Source organism: Sus scrofa, chromosome 7 (genome assembly GCF_054392235.1).
Source record: "Sus scrofa isolate SSC_HxYL_T2T_F1_AM1 chromosome 7, Sscrofa_HxYL_maternal_Yorkshire_Landrace_v2.0, whole genome shotgun sequence".
Taxonomy (NCBI): Eukaryota; Metazoa; Chordata; class Mammalia; order Artiodactyla; family Suidae; genus Sus; species Sus scrofa.
The window spans coordinates 85,321,387-85,346,080 of record NC_139389.1 but is presented as its reverse complement, the minus strand read 5'-3'; the positions used below and the strand labels follow the sequence as shown (position 1 = coordinate 85,346,080).

Sequence of the window (24,694 nt, the reverse complement as noted above, 5' to 3'; positions counted from 1 at the left end):
ACCACGAGTTTATCCATCTTTATCATAAAAAACATTAAGGAATATCTTGAAATTGTTCTTTAGAATGAACTATTAATCTAAATTTAAACTGCTGGAATTCCCCTTGTGGTGCAATGGGAACGAATCCAACTAGGAACCATGAGTTTGTGGGTTCGATCCCTGGCCTCGCTCAGTGGGTTAAGGATCCAGCGTTGCCATGAGCTGCGGTGTAGGTCACAAATGCAGCTCAGATCCTGCATGGCTGTGGCGTAGGCTGGCAGCTGTAGCTCTGATTGGACCCCTAGCCTGGGAACTGCATTATGCCTCGGGTGTAGCTCTAAAAAGCAAAAATAAATAAATAAATAAATAAATTTAAACTGCTAACTAATACCAAAGATTTACTTTTACAAGCACATTTTTAATGTATAGAAAAACTGGATTACTGTAACAGTTGATCCGGGGAACACATAAATTTCCTTTTCCCTGAGCAATTTTACCACCAGCTCAGAGCCATACTGCAGGAAAGGGAAAATCTGAACACTTTCTCAACGTGTCACAATTTTACGATTGCTTTCTGGCATGTTTGTTGGGCGAAGGAGGAAACTAATAGCTTCTCTGCATTCATTAACCTTGTAAAGGACAAACTTTTAAGTCGAGGAATACAGAGCAAGCAAATAAATGAAACATAACTACATTTTGCTTTGCTGTGCACTTTGTTTTCTTCCTCATCTGACTGCAAAAACCCTCTCATGATTTTCACTGAAAATACCTCCTGAATTCATGTGCGATGTTACGCTTCTCAGAATTTGTACTGGCGTAGTTTACATATGTTCCCATCTACCTCCCTGCTTTTCAGGGCATTGAGTTGCCATAAGGATAAGCCAGATCAGACAGGCTGACATTAGGGCTAATTTCTAATTTACTCCCACTGTGCCTTTTATCATCACAAACATGTTTGTTGTCTAATTCGGTTCACTCTTAGAAAAGCATGGTTTGGTGTACCTAAAAAAAGTTGTTTCTTCAGGCAGCAATACACTAAAATTTTAGGAGTCTCATAGCTCCATTTGTCTATGAAATGGTACAGGTTTTGAGAATCGAGTAAGCACATAAAAAATCAACACTGTAGTAAAACTAAAATGGTTATTTCGCCCTTTGGTGATTTAATTTTATTTCCACATCATTCAGAAAGAGAAAGACAGAGGTCCTTTTCTGGCTCAGCAGGTTAAGGACCTGACATAGTCTCCATGAGGATTCAGGTTCGATCCCTGGCCTCACTCAGTGGGTTAAGAATCCAGCGTTGCCACGAGCTGCAGCATAGGTCACAGAGGTGGCTCAGATCTGGGGCTGCCGTGGCTGTGGCTTAGGCCAGCAGCTGCAGCTCCAATCTGACCCCAGCCCAGGAAATTCCATATGCTGCAGGTGCAGCTGTGAAAGAAAGAAAAAAGAGAGAGAGAAAGACTTTCTTCAAAAGTAGAAACTAAGAAGAATTAGGAAGAGATCAATTTTATTGAATAAAAGACTTTCTGTAACATTCAGTGATCAATGAAGTGAAAGATGTGGAAACTTCCAGTCAAAGTTTGACCTTTTACTTTCACCAAACATCTATGGTCCACCCTAGAAAAGCAATCAATTAGCAAATTTGACTAAACCCACTCACCATTGTTTCTGTCAAGGAAATGTTTTCTTTTTCTTTTCTTTCTTTCTTTCTTTTTTTTTTTTTTTTTTGTGTGTGTGTGTGTGTGTCCTTTTGCTATTTCTTAGGCCACTCCTGCGGCATATGGAGGTTCCCAGGCTAGGAGTCCAATCAGAGCTGTAGCCGCCAGCCTATGCCAGAGCCACAGCAACGCCAGATCCGAGCCGCATCTGTGACCTACACCACAGCTCACGGCAACACCTGATCCTTAACCCCCTGAGCAAGGCTAGGGATCGAACCAGCAACCTCATGGTTCCTAGTCGGATTCGTTAAACACTGGGCCACGATGGGAACTCCGGAAATGTTTTCTTGATGCAGAATGTTGGGTAAGGCCAAATACTCATGTGGGGGTCTCAAATGGTAGAAGACACAGAGAACAATTTAAGAGAAAGGGAGGGGACACAAGTGGACCACAGACAGAGAAGATTTGTCCAAACGAAACTATTCAAGATTTTAATCTGGAGTTCCCATTGTGGCTCAGTGGTAAAGAACCCAACTAGTATCCATGAGCATGTGGGTTAAATCCCTGGCCTTGCTCAGTGGGTTAAGGATCCAGCAGTGCTGCAAGCTGCACATAAGTTGCAGATGTGACTCGGAGCCTATGCTGTGGTGTAGGCCAGCAGATGTAGCTTTGATTCAATGCTTAGCCTGGGAACTGATGTATGCCATGAGTGCAGTCCTTAAAAAAAAAAAAAAAAAAAAAAAAAAAGCAAAAAAAAGAAAAAAGAGATTTGCTTTAATCTATCTTTACCATTGAAATTTGAAAGAGTTATTAGAATAGGTTCACAACATCTCAAAACTAGAAACCCTTGTGGAAAAGAGGGTAGGCAGAGAGATGCAAGCAATGAATACTTTGCAGACAAATACATTTAAGTGGATGTCTGTGGTTTTCTTGTTTTCCTCGGTGTAGTACAGCTGCCAAATCATTGTGAGTTGTGCAAATTTATCACAGAACCACTTTAAGGAGCACCATCCACACCTTAGCTTAAGATACAGAGAAAGACAATGCAGAGATATGAAGGAAAATCTGAGCCTACATATCCAGCTCTGCCTGGAGCTGCAAAAGTCAAAATACTCTCTATTGGGAAGAAGCCAGTCTAAGATGAGATTTTGTCTTCACAACGAATAGATCCATAAATTAATATAGACAAAGGTGGGGAGAGTTTTTGGCTTTGTACAATTTTATGAGCTGAATTGATGGTGCATAGATAGCTATGTAAAGACGAAAAATCACTGCTCAAACTTCACTGAAGGTAGTGAATACAAACCATGTTAATCCCATATATGTTTTATGAATTTCTTATTGGAAAAATCTGGAAAAATTTCAAAACATCTACAGCTCTGCCACATCTGCCACATAGACAAGCACTCATTATTTTTACTTATTTCTAACTGTTCACAATTTTTCACCTTGTTACATCATATTATAGAAACAATTTTATGTCCTTTTCATTAACAGTCCTATTTTTTTCATTAAAAATACCTTCTATTCATAGTTTGAAATTATTATCTAGTATTCTATACCATAGATATACCACATTTAGCTTTGTAATTTTCCTATTTGGGGATATTTTGATTATTCATTTATAATTTTTAATCATTTTAAATAGCATTATGGTATACCCTTTTAACTAAAATTTTAAATTTGAATTTCTCATCATTTTATTACGACAGCATCCTACAACGGGAATTAATGCTTCAGTGGGTAAAAATAGTTCATAGTCTTTTCATTCCTTGTCTCTCTTAATAACAAAACTCCTTTAAAAGGTATTCCAAATGTATTATTTCTACTCCCTAACCCTTTCATACTTGAATCCACTACAGTCAGATTTTTATCCCCATTGTCCCATGGAAATCACTCTTGCTAAGGTCACCAATGAGTGTCATATCAACAAATCCAAAGATGCATTACCATTCCTTAAAAGGAATGGTACCACTCTCATAAGAATGGGGCTTGAGGGCTACTCTCTCCTTGAAACACCATCTCTGCCTAACTCTGGGTCTCTACATTTTCTTGGTTTGCCTTTTGCCTCACAAACCACTCCTGCTCCGTCCCCTTTTCTACATCTTCCTCCTCTTGATGGAGTCTACATGTTGTGTCATCTCAGAGCTCAGAGATTCATTCTCTTCAAATAATCTTGAAGGGGTTCAGGGCACACCACCCCAAAATGTGCCACTTGGGCATACTGGCTAAGTTGAGCTGAAGGAAGAAAGAAAAATAGCAGGTGCAAAAAAAGTGCTCTGATCCCTCCCCTTCTGGGAAATAAAAACTTCCCAGTATAGATGGCTTCCTTATACTGAAAGAAACACTCTTATCCCCAGAGACAGGAATTGAGGCTAAAAGAAGCCTGTGCAAAGAGATCTTAAAGTAACTCTTATCCTCCTTTCATCTACCCATATGCTTTGGTTGCCACACTTTGTTCAGCCTAGTACACAAGCACTTAAGCTCAGCTACTTTGGGCCTTCATTTTTCTACAAGGGTCCCCATGGACATGTAAAAATTATTAAATCAAATCCGTATGCTTTTCTTCCCTTAACCTGTTTTATGTCCACTTACTTCTCAAGTCCAGCCAGAGAACCTAAAAGAGAAGAGGTAAATCTTCATCTCCCCTACAATTTAATCTAGGAATGTGGCTTTAATTACTGTTTATACATTGATGACACACAAATTTATATTTCCATCCCAACCCTCTCTGTTGCCAGGCTCATATATGCTATAATTTATATAACGTCTACACTGGGTACACAATTGGCATCTAATATTTCCCATACCCAAAGCATTATGCCTGATTTTCTTCCATAGGTTCTTCCCTCACTTTTTTTCCATCTCAAAAAAAAAAAAAAAAAAAAAAAAAGCAATATAATTTGCCTTACTAGAGCCAAAACTCTTGGAAGTCTCTTTCTTCTCTTTCTCCCACTCCCTACATTGTCAAACAAACCAGTCACATAAGATTTATTTTCTTATTTTTATTTTTTTGTTTTGTTTTTGTCTTTTTGCCATTTTTTGCGCCACTCCTGCGGCACATGGAGGTTCCCAGGATAGGGGTCCAATCGAAGCTGTAGCCACCGGCCTGTGCCAGAGCCACAGCAACGTGGGATCTAAGCCGCGTCTGCAACCTACACCACAGCTCATGGCAACGCCGATCCTTAACCCAATGAGCAATGCCAGGGATTGAACCTGCAACCTCATGGTTCCTAGTCGGATTCGTTAGCCACTGAGCCACGATGGGAACTCCAAGATTTATTTTCTTTAAGAAAAAGTCTGACATCATTTTTCAAATCAAATAAAGATGTTACAGTATAGATTCTAGTTACAACCAATTCACTTCTGAAATCTAGTTCTAACATAGATAGATGATAGATAGATAGATAGATGATAGATAGATGATAGACAGACAGACAGATGCAAGGAATCTTATATTGAGGTTGTAATACAAAAGAACTTTTCTAACTTTATATGTATGCATGTGTGTGTGTGTGTGTGTAATTGGATTCCATTAGAACTATCTGTGCATGCATAACTCTTGGCAAATCTTCATATAACTCCAGGAGTCCCGGAACCCCAGCTCAAAGGCTGCTGGTTTAAAATGGGATTCTATCACAATCACACTTGACACAACATACTGAGAAACCAGTCCTCCCCACTGATTTGAGATGCTGTCCTTATCATATACTAAATTTCTACATGCAATTAGGCCTAATTATTATTTGCCATTCCATCATTTCATTAACCTATCTGCCTAGCCTTAATTTGCACTTAAGAATGTTCTTTCCAAAAAAAGAATGTTCCTTCCTTTCTCTTTCTTTTTACTTTCATGAAATACAAAACGTGCTCTTCCACATTTCTTTAGTTGTTTTTTGTTTTGAAATATGAATGATATAAAAACTGTTTTTAAATTGTTGTTTATGTACAACCTGTCTTTGGGTCGTGGTTTTCCTTCTCTTTTATATTTTCTAATTATTTCATCTGTAAATATACAGATGATATTTTACCTCTTTCTTTCCAATTCTTGTGCTTCTAATTGTTTTTCTCTCAGCCAGCTGCATTATCTAGTAGCTCCAACACAATGTTAAACCATAGTAAAGTAGTGGACATCTTTGTCTTTCTCCTAACATGAACAAGGAAGCTTCTGACATTTCCCCAGAAGTAGGTGCTGTTTTGAGGTGACAGCATGTGTATTTTTTTAATGTTAAGGAATTTGTTATTAGTTCCGTTTTTAAGGTTTTTTTTTTTAACATGAACGAGTATCTTGTTACATACCTTTTCTGCATCACTGGAAATGATCATACGATTTTTCTTCTTAGCACTTACACCAGTTATTAAGCTGCTTACTCCTAGCTAAAAAACTTCTCCTATACTTTGAACGTATTATAAGTGCTGATGCCTATCACACACTGCCCCCTACAGTTAGTTAACTTTATAGGTGTTTTTCTAGGTTTTGGGATAGCATAATAGATTCTATTTTGTACTTTTTTTTTTTTTTTTTTTGTCTTTTTGCCATTTCTTGGGCCACTCCTGCGGCATATGGAGTTTCCCAGGCTAGGGGTCTAACTTGAGCTATAGCCACGGGCCTATGCCAGAGCCACAGCAACGTGGGATCCGAGTCGTGTCTGTGGCCTACACCACAGCTCACGGCAACGCCAGATCCTTAACCCACTGAGCAAGGCCAGGGACCGAACCCGCAACCTCGTGGTTCCTTATTCGTTAACCACTGTGCCACGACGGGAACTCCTCTATTTTTTATCGAGCATCCCAAAGGATAAAGCTGAATGAACTTGAGGTAGCAAACACTCACCATTTACAGCTGACTGCCACAGTATAACCCCTGCTTATCATTGCTGGGGGAAATGGCTAATCCCCTTTAACTGGATACATTCCTGCTGGTTCTGACCCAGAATGTTGAGATCACCATCCCTGAGACAGGAAAGAGAAAATTCCATGTAAATGGAAAACTCTCATGCAGATGTTTTTTGTGTGTTTGTTTTGTTTTTTTGCTTTTTAGCACATGGAAGTTCCCAGGCTAGGGGTCGAATCTGAGCTACAGCTGCCGGCCTACATCACAGCCACAGAAACTTGAGATCCAACATATACCACAGCTCACAGCAGCATCAGATGCCCCACCCACTGAGCGAGGCCAGGGAACAAATCTTCATGGATATTGGTTGGATTCCTTTCTGCTGCACCACAAAGGGAACTCCTAAAACTCTCAAGTAAATGTTACTTCTTCCAAACAATGATAACAACTCCTTCTCTTCTTCCCAGACTAAAATTCCCTTCCTTGGGAATATTCTTGGTAGGTGTCCTCATCAGTAAGAGAAAATCTTAAGGCATTTCGAAATTCTGCTAACATATTTGTGGTTCCAGACAATATGATTTTGTAATGCTCTGATTCAGAAAAAGAGCAATCATGTTCTCAGGAAAATGTATCAATTTGCAAACAGCCAGACACTTCAGTGACACCCTATGTCTGCTGGCTTCTTCTCCAGCAGCAATGAGAGGACTGGGGAAGGTAGAGCACTGTTCCCCTCAGATCCTACAGCTCCAAGAGGGAACTAACTCCAAGCTGAGGTACAATGACACTGCAGGAAAATGCTAGAAGAAGCAATCTGCGTATTTCACCAAATTTCATACATGAGGAAGATTAATAGCCACAATTAACACCAAAGAAGATCACATCTCTTTACACATCACAGACTCTCAACCACTTACCTCGGGCCCACAAGAAGAAATAAAGGAAAGGAAGAATGAGCACAGATTGCCAGGGCCAGGGCTTTAGCCAGGGAAGGCAGCTGAGAAAATGTAGGGAAGCAGGAGCACCTAGAATCAGCAGGGTAAGGACTGAATGCAAAGAGAAGAAGCAAACCCTCTTCCTTGACCTCTCCTCTTTTTTAGTCCCTAATTCTGACTGCCACACAGAAGATCACCAAACAGGGTTTCGGATAACTAAGATGTAAAAGAGAGAAATGAGCATAGTTTGCACAGGTGCCCAGAGCTACATATAGGAAACACATTGTAAAAGTACTACCATCTTCAGAGGCAGCCAGATACCACATGACTATTTCACATCTGAGAGCGTATTAAAAGAAAGATACTGGGGAGTTCCCGTCGTGGCTCAGCGGTTAACGAATCCGACTAAGAACCATGAGGTTGCGGGTTAGGTCCCTGGCCTTGCTCAGTGGGTTAAGGATCCGGCATTGCTGTGAGCTGTGGTGTAGGTCTCAGACACGGCTCGGATCCCGCATTGCTGTGGCTCTGGCGTAGGCCAGTGACTACAGCTCCAATTAGACCCCTAGCCTGGGAACCTCCATATGCTGCAGGTGTAGCCCTAGAAAAGACAAAAAAAAAAAAAAAAAAAGAAAAAAAAAAAGAAAGAAAGAAAGAAAGATACTGGAGTTCCCTCCTTTATACTTTTTATAGAGAATTTAAAAAGGTCCAACTCTCTTAACAAATTTTAAATTGTTCGGAGCAAGAGATCTAACAAAAGCAGAGGAGACCCTCTCTTACCCTTTTATTTATGCTCCAACATAGTACAGAGTCATACAGGAAAAGACCCTGCTCTTGGTACTAAGGATATTAAGACAGTCGGGCTGCACCCGCAGCATATGGAAGTTCCCAGGCTAGGGGTTGAATCAGAGCTGTGTCTGCGACCCACACCACAGTTCGCAGTAAAGCCGGATCCTTAACCCACTGAGTGAAGCCAGGCCAGATCAAACCCACATCCTCATGGATGCTAGTCAGTTTATTACATCTGAGCCACAACCGGAACTCCTTGTTTCCTTTTTCGTAGTGCGCACTCTTCACCTCTCTGTATGTTCTATCTTCCTTTAATTTTTTTTTTTTTTTTTTTTTGTCTTTTGTTGTTGTTGTTGTTGTTGTTTTTGCTATTTCTTGGGCCGCTCCCGCGGCATATGGAGGTTCCCAGGCTAGGGGTTGAATTGGAGCTGTAGCCACCGGCCTACGCCAGAGGCACAGCAACGCAGGATCCGAGCCGCGTCTGCAACCTACACCACAGCTCACGGCAACACCGGATCGTTAACCCACTGAGCAAGGGCAGGGACCGAACCCGCGACCTCATGGTTCCTAGTCGGATTCGTTAACCACTGCGCCACGACGGGAACTCCTATCTTCCTTTAATTTAACATAAGGAATTACTTTGTATCAAGGGAAATAGAAAAAAAAATTTAATAAAGAAGTTCAAACCACATGGGGGCAGTACTTCCATGGACAGAAGTGACTGGCTGGAAACTAGAACTGTGTGAATGGGATCTGCAAGAATAAGTACATTCAATGAGGTGTTTGTGACAAATGAGATTTTGATTGGTTAAGGAAACAGACTGAAGATCACTGGGGCTGCCAAACAAAAGAAGAGAAGCGGAAGAATCCAGAACAAGGAACTAAAACAACTGAACATGGTCAGTTTCAGGCCTCTTAACTGAATCCTCGGAGACTCCAGGAAGAAGCAGGAATAGAGACTCACCTGCAAGCTTCACTGATGCTCCTGTGTGTGCAGCTAACCTGTGAGTAAAAAGGATGGGATGGGGGGGAAGCAAGGACAATGGGGCAACTCTGGTAAGGAATTTGGGGCGGGGGGGGGAAAGGGGGGTCCCAGGGACTACGTGGAGTGTATTCTAAGGAATGTGAAACAAATAAGGGAAGTTCTTTGTTGCATAACAAAAACAAAAACAGATTCTTATGTATGAAAATCTTTTCACTCCTCTGAACAGGGTCAAACGGACAACCACTGGTGGAACAGAAGGTCAAGGAGGGCGAAAACTTCACCAGTGAACTGCAGTTACAGAGACAGAGCTGCTGACTTCTTCCAATGGTTTAGGCAGGATCACGGGGAAGGCCCCCGCTTGCTGATACAGTTGTTTTCAAGTGAGGAAGAGAACAGGGGAAGATTCACAGCCAGGCTTAACAGAAAGGACAAGCAGCTTTCCCTGCACGTGACGGATTTCCAGCTCCACGATGCAACCACATTCTTGTGCATGACAGGTGCACGGTGCCTCTCAGACCCCTGGGTCCTGCACCTAAACCCTGCTACACCTGCACCTCCTGCTCAGAGGGTTCCAAAGCACTGACTCTGTGCTCTGAGCAAAGGGAAACCTGAGGAGCTTTGTGTAACAGTGTCAAATATTTTGTCTGAAGATCATGTGCAGAAGGATAGTATTTTCAAAGACCATCTCATGTTTTTCAGTGTGAAGTCCTTACTCTGTTCAAAATCCTGAAGTGCAATTTCAAAAAGAAGAGAGCACTAAAGCACTAGAGAAAACAGAGTAAAATTCCTGCCTTTGAGCTCCTTTGTAGACTTTTGCAAATATAGCGAGTGTACAAAATCTTAAAAGACGTGACCATGAAATTAGGCAGGGAAAGAAAATGTATTCTGACATTCCAAAAAGACTGGCCTAGAAGGTCAAGTTCCAAAACCTGAGGGAAAATGGTGTAAAGTTTATAAAGGGTAGAGTGAGGAGTTCCCGTCGTGGCGCAGTGGTTAACGAATCCGACTAGGAACCATGAGGTCGCGGGTTCGGTCCCTGCCCTTGCTCGGTGGGTTAACGATCCGGCATTGCCGTGAGCTGTGGTGTAGGTTGCAGACGCGGCTCGGAGCCGGCGTTGCTGTGCCTCTGGCGTAGGCCGGTGGCTACAGCTCCGATTCAACCCCTAGCCAGGGAACCTCCATATGCCGCGGGAGCGGCCCAAGAAATAGCAACAACAAAAAGACAAAAAAAAAAGACCAAAAAAATAAAATAAAATAAAATAAAGGGTAGAGTGAACAGAAAACACAATGCAATGGCAAACCTTGTTTCTCCTTAAAAAAGAATAAAAGTTTAACCAGCTGGCTGGAGAGGGTCAAAGGGGTGTCACTAGAGATCAGAAGCAATGAGTCTTTTAAAAGCATCCTGCTCCACCCTCCAGGTGGGCTGGGAGGAGGGAGAGTCATGTTTAGGAGTGACCATGAACTGAAAGAGCTTCTAGGGAGGCACAAAGTGTTTGCATCACTACATCTCTCATCCATGGCCCCCAGAGAGCGTCCACTACAAGGAAGCACCAAAGAATTGTGTGACATGATGGTCCAACCAGAGGATGTCACCAGCCTCTGTCCCCATCTACTTCAGTGCCTGAACAGTAAACCTGTGAACAAATTAGCCAAGCCAACAGAATAGAGATTCTCCACGAACATGGAAGCATGGGTTTCCTCTCACCAAGTCAGACTTAGCTACTTCGGCTGCCAAATACCCAACCTGTCAGCCACAGATAAAACACGGAGACTTCAATGTGGGATCACCCGACAGGAAAATATCACTTATATGTGGAACCTAAAATATGGCACAGGAGTTCCTGTCTTGACGGAGCAGAAATGAATCCTGACTAGGAACCATGAGGTTGCAGGTCCAATCCCTGGCCTCGCTCAGTGGGTTAAGGACCTGGCATTGCCGTGAGCTGTGGTGTAGGTCGCAGACGCAGCTTGGATCCTTTGCTGCTGTGGTTGTGGTGTAGGCCAGCAGCTATAGCTCCAAATTAACCCCTAGCCTGGGAACCTCCATATGTCACGAGTGCAGCCCTAAAAAGAAAAAAAAAAAATGGCACAAATGAACCTATCTATAAAACAGAAACAGACTCACAGACGTGGAGAACAGACTTGTGGTTGCCAAGGGGTGGGGGAGGGAGTGGGACAGACAGGGGGTTAGTAGATGCAAACTACTACATTTAGAATGAGTAAGCAATGAGATCCTACTGTAGAGCACAGGGAACTATATCCAATCTCTTGGGATAGAACTTGATGGAAAATAATGTGAGAAAAAGAATGTGTATATGTGTGTGTGTGTGTGTGTGTGTGAATTGGGTCACTCTGCTGTACAGCAGAAATTGGCACAACACTGTAAATCAACTAAAATTTAATTTTTTAAAAATAATTATAAAAAAGAATGGAGTTCCCATAGTGGCTCAGCAGTTAGCAAACCCAACTAGCATCCATGAGGATGCCGGTTCGATCCCTGGCCTCACTCAGTGGGTTAGGGATCCGGCGTTGCCATGAACTGTGGTGTAGGTTGCAGACGCAGCTTGAATCCTGCATTGCTGTGGCTGTGGCATAGGCTGGCGGCTACAGCTCCAATGGGACCCCTAGCCTGAAAATCTCTATATGCCTCGGGTGTGGCCCTAAAAAGACAAAAAGACCAAAAAATAATAATAATTATTATAATTATAAAAAAGAAGACCAACCAGCCACTCGTTGCCAAGTCGATTACACTGGAATCCTTCCAAACTGGAGGTGGCGGAAATCTTTTCTTATGGGGGTTAATATATATTCTGGGAGGAAATTTGCCTTTCCTTCCGCAAGTGCCACATACACAGCAGCATGAATTGCGGGCTCGGAGTATCCAATTGCTTATCAAGGGATTTCACATCTCTTTGCCTCAACAGACCCAGTTTATAGCAAAAAGTTGGGACCATGGGCATGTGGCCATTGATATGCCGATCTGCTACAAAGAGCATTATCCACAAACCACTAGCCTAATAGAAGATTGCAATGAATACGTAAGCACCAGCTTAGAGGTAGTGCTCTGAGCGGTCAGAGAGCTGTGCTTCAGGATGGCGCTGTGTTCCTTTTAGAGAAAATGCCTGGACCTGGGAGCCAGAGCGTTGAAGTAGGACTTTCACTCCATCAACTCCCACTTCCAGTGATTCATTTGGATATTGGGTACTTCCTGTTCTTATAACTTTAGGTTCATCTGGACTAGAGGTTCTATTTCCCTTTGAAGGGGAAAGAGGAGGATACTTATATTAGGGAAACAGAGAGGTTTTCACCAAACCTAATATTGCATATACCATCTGGTCATTTGGAGACGGTCATTATGTCAGAAGACCTGAAAGCCAAGAAAGGAGTTACTACACTGTCGGGAACAATCCATCTTGATTATCATGAGGATTTAGGGCTGTTGCTACCTATTGGGAGATGAAAGAATAGAGCTAAAACCAGGATGACTTTTAGCAATTTCTTGACTGAAATTAAACAGAATTGTAGCAACTATGACCTGACAAGGGGAGAATAACCAGGGGCTCGGGCCCCTCAGGGATGAAGGTCTAAGTTACCTGGGACAGAAATCTAGACCAGTAGAAATATTAGTCAAAGATGAGGAGAATCAAGAATAAGTGGTATAGGAGGTAGATGGAGGAAGATAATAAATATGAGTTACAGCATGCTGATTTTTTTTTTGATTCTAGAATGAATGAATAATTCTAGACCTGACGTTCTGTATTCAGCTGTTCCCACCTGCATGCTTGTTCTCTATTTTTTTTTTTTTTTTTTTGTCTTTTTGCCATTTCTTGGGCTGCTCCCACGGCATATGGAGGTTCCCAGGCTAGGGGTCCAATCGGAGCTGTAGCCGCTGGCCTATGCCAGAGCCACAGCAATGTGGGATCCGAGCCTCATCTGAAACCTATGCCACAGCTCACGGCAATGTCGGATCCTTAACCCACTGAGCAAGGCCAGGGGTCGAACCCGCAACCTCATGGTTCCTAGTCGGATTCGTTAAACACTAAGCCACGATGGGAACTCCTGATTTTTTTTTTTTTAAAGAAATAGTGATCTGATTTTTTTTTTTTTTTAAGAAATAGTGATCTGATTTTTTTTTAAGAAATAGTGATCTGAGTGATCCACACAGAACATAAGTGGGTCGCAGCAGTGCATGGGATGAGCTGTACAGATGCTGTTAGTGGTCTGTTCACATCCTCTGACACTCACCTCTACACACTAAAAACCCCAGCAACTCTGAGAACTAGAGTTCTGACCATGGGAGCACATGTGGCTGATGTGCAGAGCAAGTTCAGAGGCACCAGAGAGTTAATGCCTCCAAAGTAGTTCTTAATCAGCCATGGATAAGAGTTTAGAGATTACTCCAGCTCCTTTATGCCTCCATCTGGGGTCACTCCAAAGGGTAGTGCTATATCGTCTCCCAGAGTCACCTAGCTGGATTAAGATCCAATTGTCCAGAGCAGCAACTGGCTTGATGACAATATTGGCCTTCTTCCCTTCCCCAATTCACTTCCCACTAATATTTCCTAGAATCACCTGCATATAAACTACTTAAACACATATCTTTGTACTGGAGCTGGCTTTGGAGAATACAAAATCGAGATTCAGGAATTCAAATCGTGGGACACGGATGGAGATGACCTAGAAGAAATTCTGGTTGTCCCTTCTTCCATTTCAATCAAATTGGGTTTGGGGGCTCAAGAGATTTTAGCAGCCTCATTCAGAGCTGGTCCCAACTCTTAGAATTCCCTGAGCATCTGAGTGGAAAGACTCAGCCACCTCCCTCTGTGTTAGAGAGAACCTGTGATCTCAGGCAGCACCCAGAATGTAGCAGAGCCCCATTCATACTCCTGGCTTGGGCACTTCAACTCTGAAATTACATAAATACCCCTGTCACTTTCCCCCTGGAAATGAATGAATCAAAGCACACTTTTTAAAAATTTCCTTGCTCACAATATTTTCTCAAAATGGAATGAAAGTAATGGGAGAAAAATTAGAGAGTTTGCCACTGTTGCAAATAAAACCCTGCCACTTCTACCCACTGTTCCGGGTCCCCATTCTTCTCTCCAAGATTAGGTCTTAGCAGAATAAATTTGCCAGCTCCCTCTTATTTTTATTTTCAACCTAGAATTTAAAAAAAAAGAAAAGTTCAGAAAATAGTTTTCACTTTCATTTGAAATTATAAGCAGTGCCCTATTTTCAGAAGTGAGACCAAGAAGTATTGGGAAAACGTTCCTCAGTGAGACAGACCATCATCCCCCACCTGTCATACCATTTCCTGCTCTGAAGCGCATGTGTCAGTGAGCACAGAGGGGAACCAAGATAGAGCAAGAGGCTTCCTAGCCTGCAGGGGAGAGCTGTCAGCATGACACTTGTTAGCTGGCTCTGGGCCGTCCTGGTCTCCACCTGTATGGGTAAGAAAGGTTAGGTCTTTATTTATAATGTTATCTAATGGGGCTTTGAAACAAGAAAGGTGAATAGCACAGGAACTGCATTGCCTTGCAGGTTATGTTCTGAAAGCTGTTATGTTCTGCTTGGAATTTGGAGCAAGCAGAAGAAAGGGGGGTGGGGAGGGGAACCAGCCTGGGAGTCAGCCTGCTTCTCTCTCTCCTCTGACACCCACTGCCATCCTTTCTCCCCTCTTTCCCACAGGATCCAGCCTGGCCCAGACAGTCACTCAGCCTCAATGGGAAGTGCCTGGGCAGGAAGCAGAGACAGTGACCCTGGACTGTACATATACTACTAGTGAGAGTGATTATTATTTGTTCTGGTACAAACAGCTTCCCAACGGGGAGATGATTTTCATTATTCGCCAAGAGGCTTATAAGCAACAGAATGCAACAAACAATCGCTACTCTGTCAACTTCCAGAAAGCAGCCAAATCCTTTGGGCTCAGGATCTCAGCCTCCCAGCTTGAGGATGCTGGAGTGTATTTCTGCGCTTACAGTGCTCCACAGTGAAATGAGCAACAGGGAGAGCCTTACAGAAACCTCAGACCTCAGCATCTGTGCAGACATCAGAGGAAGTGGTTGGGGTAAGAGGAACATGGAAAATCACTGACTTTTCCTGGGAATAAAAGCTTCTTCATCTGAATATAAGAAAGAGAGAGAGATGAATGTCTGTGACTTGTAGTCCTTCAGTTAACAGTAGAAATAATGACATGTGTTGTGCTTTCCAGTTTTATAAGCTGTCTCCATAGGCACTATCACCCATAAACTTCATAGCTTCATGCAATAGTCTATGTGACAGGTCAGACTTCTGAAGTATTTCCTCTGTCCAGCAAAGCTTTATAATTTTCCTAGGAGCTTTTACTCCAAGAATTTTTTTTTATTTTTATTATTTTTTATTATTAATTAATTAATTTAGTCTTTTCAGGGCTGTACCGGCAGCATATGGAGGTTCCCAGGCTAGGGGTCGAATTGGAGCTACAGTTGCCGGCCTACACCCCAGCCACAGCAATGCAAGATCCAAGCCACATCTGCAACCTACACGACAGCTCACGGCAATGCCAGATCCCCAACCCACTGAGCGAGGCTAGGGATCGAACCCACAGCCTCATGGATACTAGTAGGGTTCGTTAACCTCTGAGCCACAGCGGGAACTTCTACACCAAGAATCTTAACCTTTTCCATTTTTGTTCATTGGTGCTTGTTCTTTTAATTTTCCATCATGTCCTTGTTCTGAATCTCCTGAGAACAAGGTACCCATTTTAGAACATGACAGTTGTGACAATGAGGACATAGCCAGGGAACGAACCCACTGGTCATACCAGGGACTTCAGAAATAACTGAGGTTGATAGTACTAGATCAGATGACCTGGAAGATGGAATTTCCTGTTAAAGTCTCAGCCACGAAGCCAGCTCAGGGGCAACACCAGCAGTGGTTGGAATGCTATTATAGGAAGCAGGAATAATCATTACATCAGTGTCGGATCTATGGTGCTGTGGCTCTCTAGCTAAAATACACAAGTTTAGAAACCAAGAAATGGAAGTAAAACAGATTCTTCTGTTCTCACTGCCTGTGACCCACCTTCAGAATTTGTGTTTCCTTTTCCCATAGTCCTAGGCTCTGCTGGATTAAAGGTCCCAGTTCCCAGAGGAAGAAGTTTTCTACCAGGGAATCCAGTTAAGGATTTCAGGGCACCTGCAGCTATGACTTCCACCTAGGCCACTCTGAATTCCTTGTGCCAATGATCCAGCAGGCAAAGGAAGGAGTTATTAGATGGAGGGGTAATTGAGCCTAATTATCATGGAGTATTGGACTGTCATTGCACAATGAGAGCAAGAAGGCTTATGTCTGGAATATAAGTGTTTCACACGCCCTACGTGAGGTAGTTCCATGGCCTATAAAAACAGCAAGTGGCAACCCTGGCAACAAGGCCTAGAAAGGACACAGTGACTAAGAACAGAGACTTCTTAGTCACAAAGGTCTGGCTCACCCGACCAGACAAGAATCTAGGCTCCATACAGTGCTATCCAACATAAGGAAATCTGGAGAGTATAGAGGGGGAGGGAGAAGTTGAGCATCAGTTGGTACAAGACTTGGTACAAATTAAAGGGTCCTTAAGCTCAGGTCACACAACCTCCTGTATTAAGTGTTTTAGATGGATTTCAGCCAGCCACAACTTTTAAGACTCAGAAATACAGTGAAAATAACATAAGACAAGTACAACTCTGAGTAAAACAAAGAGAGCACTGTAACAAACATCTCGTGTGCCTTGTTGCCATGTCCAAATGCCTAGCTTCAATTTTGTCAATAAGGGTAGACAATGGCAGACAATTCTGTGGACACTCAGATTCATCTCAAGTTGATAACATCCAACATTAAGCATGCATTGTGCATTATTTTTACTTCCTATCCCAGGGCCTTCTCTGACTCCTCAGGAGCTCTTTCAGCCTACGGGCAAGCATAGCCTATAAGTACAGGGCAATTGCCACCCCTGCCAGCAAGCACTAGACAGAGGGGAAAGGTACAGATGAACACATTGGCTTCATGCCTCCCAGCAGACAGTCCTGGGAAGCATCCTGCATGCTTCTCAGAGATTCTGGCAGAATCAAGCCCCAGTCTTGTGCTACCTGCTTTCTCATTCCTGGTTCCTAACAGCTTTTCCCAAACAAACTACCTTGACCGGAGTCCTTACTCCAGGCTCTGTTTTGGGGGTAAAACAAAATTAAAACAGAGATTCTTTAGAAATTTAATAGACAAAGAACAGCAGAAAGTTCAAGGGGAACTTTACTGGGCTGATTGCTAACAAGAGCAGGTGGATACTTGAGTGACTACAGAATTGCAAAAATAGAAGATGTCACCTTATTTTTTCAGAAGATGGTGACACAGATCACATTTATGAAACTCCAGTCTCTGCAAATGTATGATTATGTCCTTACTCACCAAGTCTAAGCTTTTACCCTTATCCTCATCCCTCAGTCTGCTCATCTTCGATTATTTAAACCTCATTCCCACTTTTTCCCCCAAACATACCTCTATTCTAGTCAGGCTCTTCTCCTTACTGACCCATAAGCACCTCAAGCTCTTGAGCTTCTCTTTTGGTTGTTTCACTCACCCCTATTTCCCTTTTATGTGTATGTCAGGCTGGTCAAATCATATTAGTTCCATCAGCACACCTTAAAGCTTTATCTCCTCCAAGGGTTCTTTTCTAATAATGAATCTTGAATCCCTTCTCTGCTAATGTCACACAGTGCTGAACGTGAAACAGAAAGCCGGACTCATAGCGACTTACCTTATTAAAGCATTTACTACTGTTTCCAGGCTCCAATCCTTCCTCCCCCAAAGGCATCACAGGGACAGAACTTTGCTTTGTACACCTCAGAATTCCTCAATCTTTTGGCATAGTATTGGGCACATAAGTGCCAGATAGAGCCCAAATATTGTGCTTAAAATTTATTTTGTAATCATCACATAGTCATAAAAGAATATTAAGGGGAAAAATCAATATGTTCTAACATAGTCAGAATATTTCTTTGGAGAAGGTATGAAAAAAAGGTAGGATTTTTAAAAGCAGCCATAAAGGGAGGAATAGGTTCTATTTTATATATCTTCATTGAGTGTAAATAGGAATCTGAAAATCATATAAACATTTTGTTTTTTTTAACAGAACAGATTTCTTGACTAAATCTCTTTCTGTTAGTGGAATGGATTTTAGGAATTGCCTCAGTAATTATCTCTGCAACCCGAAGAGGGCACTGTTTGCATGGTTGACAACAGTTACGTAATCCAAGGCCCTCTAGACACACCTGTTTCAGTTCTGAAGCAGCAATGTCACTTAGTACAGCTAATAGCTGAGGTTCAGATGGGAACAAGAGGTCTCTGTCACCTTGCAGGAGAGAACTGCTAGCATGGCAGGCCCCAGTTTGCTGTGGACAGTCGTGGTCACCACCTATCTTGGTAAGGAAGGTACATGCACTTGCTTTTACTAACATCAGATAGCACTGAGAAATAGGAAGAAAGATTAATAACACAGGGGTCTTACCTCCTCATGGGTCCCAGCTACTGGGGACAAGAAAGCTGATGGATTTTACCTGGAGTTTGGATCAAGCAAAAGAAAGGTGGGTGGGGAGGGAAACCAGCCTGGGAGTCAGCCTGCTTCTCTCTCTCCTCTGACACCCACTGCCATCCTTTCTCCCCTCTTTCCCACAGGATCCAGCCTGGCCCAGACAGTCACTCAGCCTCAATGGGAAGTGCCTGGGCAGGAAGCAGAGACAGTGACCCTGGACTGTACATATACTACTAGTGAGAGTGATTATTATTTGTTCTGGTACAAACAGCTTCCCAACGGGGAGATGATTTTCATTATTCGCCAAGAGGCTTATAAGCAACAGAATGCAACAAACAATCGCTACTCTGTGAACTTCCAGAAAGCAGCCAAATCCTTTGGGCTCAGGATCTCAGCCTCCCAGCTTGAGGATGCTGGAGTGTATTTCTGCGCTTACAGTGCTCCACAGTGAGATGAGCAACGAGGAGAGGCTTACAGAAACCTCAGACCTCAGCATCTGTGCAGAGGTCAGGTGGGAGGGGGGCGGGAGTAGTCAAGGTAAGAGGAACATAGAAAATCATTGACTTCTCTGGAGGAAAAAGAAAATACTCTTCTATCTGGCTGTAGGAAACACAGAACAGATGTCTATAAGCTGGAATTCTCAAAACGTAATAAAAATAATGGAGGTACACAATGCTTTATAGTTTTGTAAAGTACATTCACATGTATTTATTTAACTCTCACAACCCTGTGTGTGATGTAGAAAAGGTCACTGCCATCCAGGGACTCTCATGTTCTCTACCTGCGTGTCCTACAATTACATCAGAGACAACATATCCAATACTGACTTTCTTATCCTCCCACAAATCTTGTTTTATTCTTCCCTCCTCAGCTTTGCTCAGGATTCAGACAAACAATAAAAAATCTTCTATTTCTGAGTTTGGAGAATTAGAAGGCCTCTACCTCCAGGCCATCTGATTGTGTGTGTGCGCGGTGCTGCCACAAGAGAAATCCCCAAACTAAACATAATTTTATCATATGATTCAGCAGCAGAGCTCCTTGGTATTTATCCAAATGAGCTGAACATTACATTTACACAAAAACCTGCACACAAACGTTTATAGAAGTTGTTTTCTCATTTGCTAAAACTTGAAAGCAACCAAAAACAAACAACCCAATTAAAAATGGACAGAGGAGTTGAATAGACATGTTTCTGAAGAAGACATACAGTAGCCAACAGGTACATGAAAAGGCGCTCAATACCATGGCTCATCAGGGATATGCAAATCAAAATCACAGTGGGACATCACCGCGTATCTGTTAGAATGGCTGTCATCAAAAAGACAAAAGTGTTGGCAAGAATGTGGAAAAAAGGAAACCCCTTATGCACTTTTGGCGGGAATGTAAATTGGTGCACCCACTGTGGAAAACAGAGTGGAGGCTTTTCAAACATAAAAATAAAAACAGAACTACTATCTGTTCCAGGAGCCCCCTGTCTGGGTATTTATCCAAACAAAATGAAAACAGGATCAAGGAGATATCTGAACTCCCATATTTATTGTAGTGTTATTCCCAATAGCTAAGATATAGAAGCAACCTAAATGTCCATCGGTAGTTAAATGGATAAAGGAAAAGTTGAATATATGTATAATGGAATGTGATTCAGCCATAAGAAAGAAAGCAATCCTGCCATTTGCAACCACATGGATGGTCCTGGAGGGCATTTTCGAAGCAAAATAAGCCAAACAATGACAAATACTGCATGGTATCACTTACATGTGGAACCTAAAGGGGGAAAAAAAAAATACAGAACAGAGCGTAGGAAAATAGTTACCAGGGCTGAGTCGTGGGGGAAATACGGAGAGCTTGGTAAAGGGTACAAAATTTCAGCTATGAAATAAATAAGGTCTGAAAATTTAATGTAAAGCATGGTGACTATAGACGACAGCATTTATTGTATATTTGAAATGTGTTAAGAAAGTAGAACTTAAATGTTTTCAGCAAAAAAAGGACATAACTATGTGAGGTCATGAAGGTGTTAATTAACTAGCTAAGGTGAATTCTTTCAGGATATATACCTATTTCAAATCTCCACCATGTACATCTTAAACATCTTAGAATTTTGTATGTCCATTATATCTAAGTAAGGCTGAATAAAGAAATGTCCTAGTAAAAACACTACCATAAAATGTAGACACTCAGTGTCTTTATCATGACTATGTTTTGAGAGGGAAGACAGAGAAAATGGGAGTTCTGAGTCACCCCTCTTGTCACAGTGCTCAGTGATAGAACCCCAGAATGGCTGGTGCTTGGAATGTATGCAAATGCACTATGTTGATGAAACAAAAACAACACCCAATCAGGAAAACACCATCCAGATGGATTGGAGTGAGAGGCCCAGGAAAAAGAAAGAACTATGATGAGGAAATATGAGACTGCATGGATGTTCTAGGCACGGTTTTACTGTGAGGGCTGATGCAAACATTGTGGTTTCACAGCTGAATTGAGGAAGCAGGTGTAGGGCCCAGTGTCCACTGGTGTTAGTGGTTCTTTCCCAGTGGGGGTACAAAGAGGGTAGAGGGCAGGTGAAGGGGGAGCAGGTGCCTCAGGTCAGGGACTCTGGGAGATTCTAAGTACTTTCCGTGGTTACTAAAGAAGAATAAAAGGCTCTCTGTGGTCTGGGATATTCAAAACAGCCTAATATTGAATCACCCATTTGGTATGGGCATAGGTGGACCATAACAGACAGGGGAAGGTCAGATTTCCAGAAGGAACACTGGTGGGTACCCTCTGCTAGACCAAGCATTAACTCTTAAGTTGCTGAATCCTGGATAAATCGCAGGGAGGAAACTGGATAACCCGTATGGTAGATCCTGGAGGAGCATAGCCTCAGAGGTGACAAATTGCCAGCTAATGTGGGCATGTTCCTATGTTTAACAGCCAGTCTGGGTCTCATAGTACATGATCATAGTATATCAACTGTGTGAGTAGCAGTTACTTTGCCTAGAATTCATGTGTACTCGTCATCGGATATTTGATTTGTTGTTCCCATATGAGATTAACTGAGGGTGCGTAATGTACTTTTCCATTTGATATCATCCTTAAAAACTACAAAATAATTTGCTTAAGCCACTTAATTTATGAATTATCTGAAACAGTAAACTCTATTTTAAAAAGATGACCTCCTATGGAAGGGTGGTTAATCAGACATCACTTCAGTGTGGACATTGCAAGGGTCAAAAATAGAAGACAGGAGTTCCCATGGTGGCTCAGACTGTATATATTTTATAAAACTTTACTCCAGAGTTCCCATCATGGCTCAGTGGTAACAAACCCAGCCAGTATCCATGAGGACAAGGGTTCGATCCCTGGCCTTGCTCAGTAGGTTAAGGATCTGGCGTTGCCTTGAGCTGTGGTGTAGGTCGCAGACATAGCTCAGATCCTATGTTGCTGTGGCTGTGGTGTAGGCTGGCAGCTGCAGCTCCGATTCTATCCCTAGTCTGGGAACTCCATATGCCTCAGGTATGGCCCTTAAAAAGAACCGAAAAATAATAATAATAATAGAAGGCAGAGAATGAGGATATCCTTCCTACTTGAAACTTCTTTCCTCCTTTTTCTCTGCTCATCCAAATCTTGAACACTCTTCAAGGCCAAGACACGTGTCACCTCTTCTCTACAGTCTTTCCTCTTAATCATTGGAAATCATGTCAAAATTTCCTTTGACCTACAGGCTATCCTCATTACATGTTCTCCTGCATTGCATATTTAGGTTCTTTAAATTCCAACTAGATAAGGTCACTAGACTGAACAGAGAACACGGATCACTGCTTTTACTTCCCTTGAGTGCCTTGCATTAGTACTTTCCAGAGTATTTGGCCTTTAAACCCTTAAATATTACTTGCTGTTGATACTGAAGCTATAAAGAGTCTGAGTAAGAGTATAGGTAATGAAAGGTGAAATTGCACAATTCTAGGTATAGTTTGATTTTTGTCTGAACAAAATATTCTACACTGACTAAGCCTATGTCTTTTAATGTTTTTGCAGAAAGAAATTCCCAGTGAAACAGTTATTATTGTCTCTATTGAGTAAGGGGTATCGCTTGCTGAATGAAAAGGAGCGATATTATTCTAAATTCCAAAAAGTCTTCATAGGCAGAAAGGTCAGAAATGCTGGCATATGTCTTTTCTCCAAATCAGAGAATAGGGAAAGTTTTCATGACAATCCTGCCTTCAGAGGTCTAAAAATCCCATTAAATTTAACATTTGAATAATCACATTTATGTGCTTTTTATAATTTGTAACATGTTTTGCAATTCCTCCAATTGGTTACACAGCACATGAACTGTAAAATTGGGTCTTCACTCTTGACTTCCTGGTGTTCTCAAACTAATAATCTCCATTTTTTAGCAACTTTGTATGTATCCAGTTTCTGTAAGGAACACTGTGAGAAATGATGAAGAAGCCATTTCCAAACTCCATGTTAAAATCTTTTTTAAAGATTCTATTTTGTGTTTTAAATGTTTGTGATTAAAGGATACAAATTTTCTGAGAAATCAAATAGGTAGATTCCTATTGCTAAGATTTAAGTCAGGCTAGAAAAACTGCCAGGGCTAAGGAGGGTTATATACTTACAACTCCTATGATTGACTGAAATAATACCTAATGGAAAAATAAATAAATATAAATTTCTACGGGGGGATGGGAAAAGAGAGGGAGAATTTTACTTTTTTTAAATAGTGTAAGAACTCACATAATAATAGTAATACTAATCCTTATTTGAAATAATAAAGAAAATAATAAAGATTACAGAGTCCACTTACCTCCACCAAATGAAAAGATGCATGGATGCGATAGTCTACTTCTTTCTTACCTTATGCAGGCAGGGAGGACCTCTTTGGGGATTCACGCCAAATACCTGATTAAAAATAAAATAAATAAAGTAAAATACATGTGTGGCTATAAGGGAACCTATGCTGAGGGACATGAAAAGCAAGTTAAACCAAGCAGTTTACTGTTATCCAGTTCATAGGGTTCCATGAAAAATAAGGGAAGACAGATTAGCCAAGGATTTTTTTTCTTTTAAAAGTCCTAATGGAAAAGGGAATTGACACCAACAGTACAAGAATTAGTGCTAAATGTTATAAATTGTACTTCTGTAATTTTTCTTTCTACTATTCTAGATGAATGATTTTAGCAGCACAGTAAGCATCACCTGGGGTTTAAGACTACCCTCCAACCTTGAGAACTGCCATAGTTACATTGTTACTGCAGGAGTGTTTCATAACCACAAAGTATGTTAAAGTGATAAGAAGTTTTTTGTTTGTTTCGTCTTTTAAGGGCCATACCGAGGGCATATGGAAGTTCCCAGGCTTGGGGGTCAAATCAGAGCTAAGGCTGCTGGCCTACACCACAGCCACAGCAATGCACGATCTCAGCTGCGTCTGTGACCTACACCACAGCTCAGGGCAACACCAGATCCTTAACCCACAACAGATGGAGTGAGGCCAAGGATTGAACTGACATCCTCATGCATACTAGTCAGATTCCTTGTTTCTGCTGAGCCACAACGAGGAACTCCCTAACGTGGTAAAAAGTTTGATTAATCCCATTCTACAGAAGTTCATCTTTTTAAAAAAAAAAGTTGGTTAAGATGTTTATACAAGAGTTCCCACTGTGCCTCAGGGGGTTAAAGATCCAACACTGTCTCTGTGAGAATGCAGGTTTGACCCCTGGCCTCATTCCATGGATTAAGGGTCTGGTGTTGACAGAAGCTATGGGGCATAGGTTACAGATGCGGCTAGAATCCTGTGTTACTGTGGCTGTGGTGTGGGCCACAGATTCAGCTCCAATTCCACCCCTAACCCAGGAACTTCCATTAAAAAAAAGGAAAGAAAAAGATGGTTATGTAATTTAAAAGCTGTTTAAGCAAGTCATTCTATTCTTAAAATAATGAATGGAAAGGTATATTATATGCCCTTGGAACAATGAATCTACTAGG

General features: G+C 41.9%; 2 protein-coding genes and 1 gene segment (V, D, J or C); all 3 read left to right on the top strand.

Moving 5' to 3' along the window:
- LOC102166266 (uncharacterized) overlaps positions 1-24,694 on the top strand; it is a 565,109-nt gene that overhangs the window by 215,392 nt on the left and 325,023 nt on the right.
- Positions 1-24,694, top strand: part of LOC102160313 (T cell receptor delta constant) — a 660,440-nt gene that overhangs the window by 393,866 nt on the left and 241,880 nt on the right. The gene's annotated exons all lie outside the window — the stretch shown is intronic.
- Positions 14,510-15,255, top strand: LOC102164633 (T cell receptor alpha variable 38-1-like). The segment is given in 2 exon segments: positions 14,510-14,621; positions 14,860-15,255. Coding segments are annotated over 2 exon segments (357 nt in total).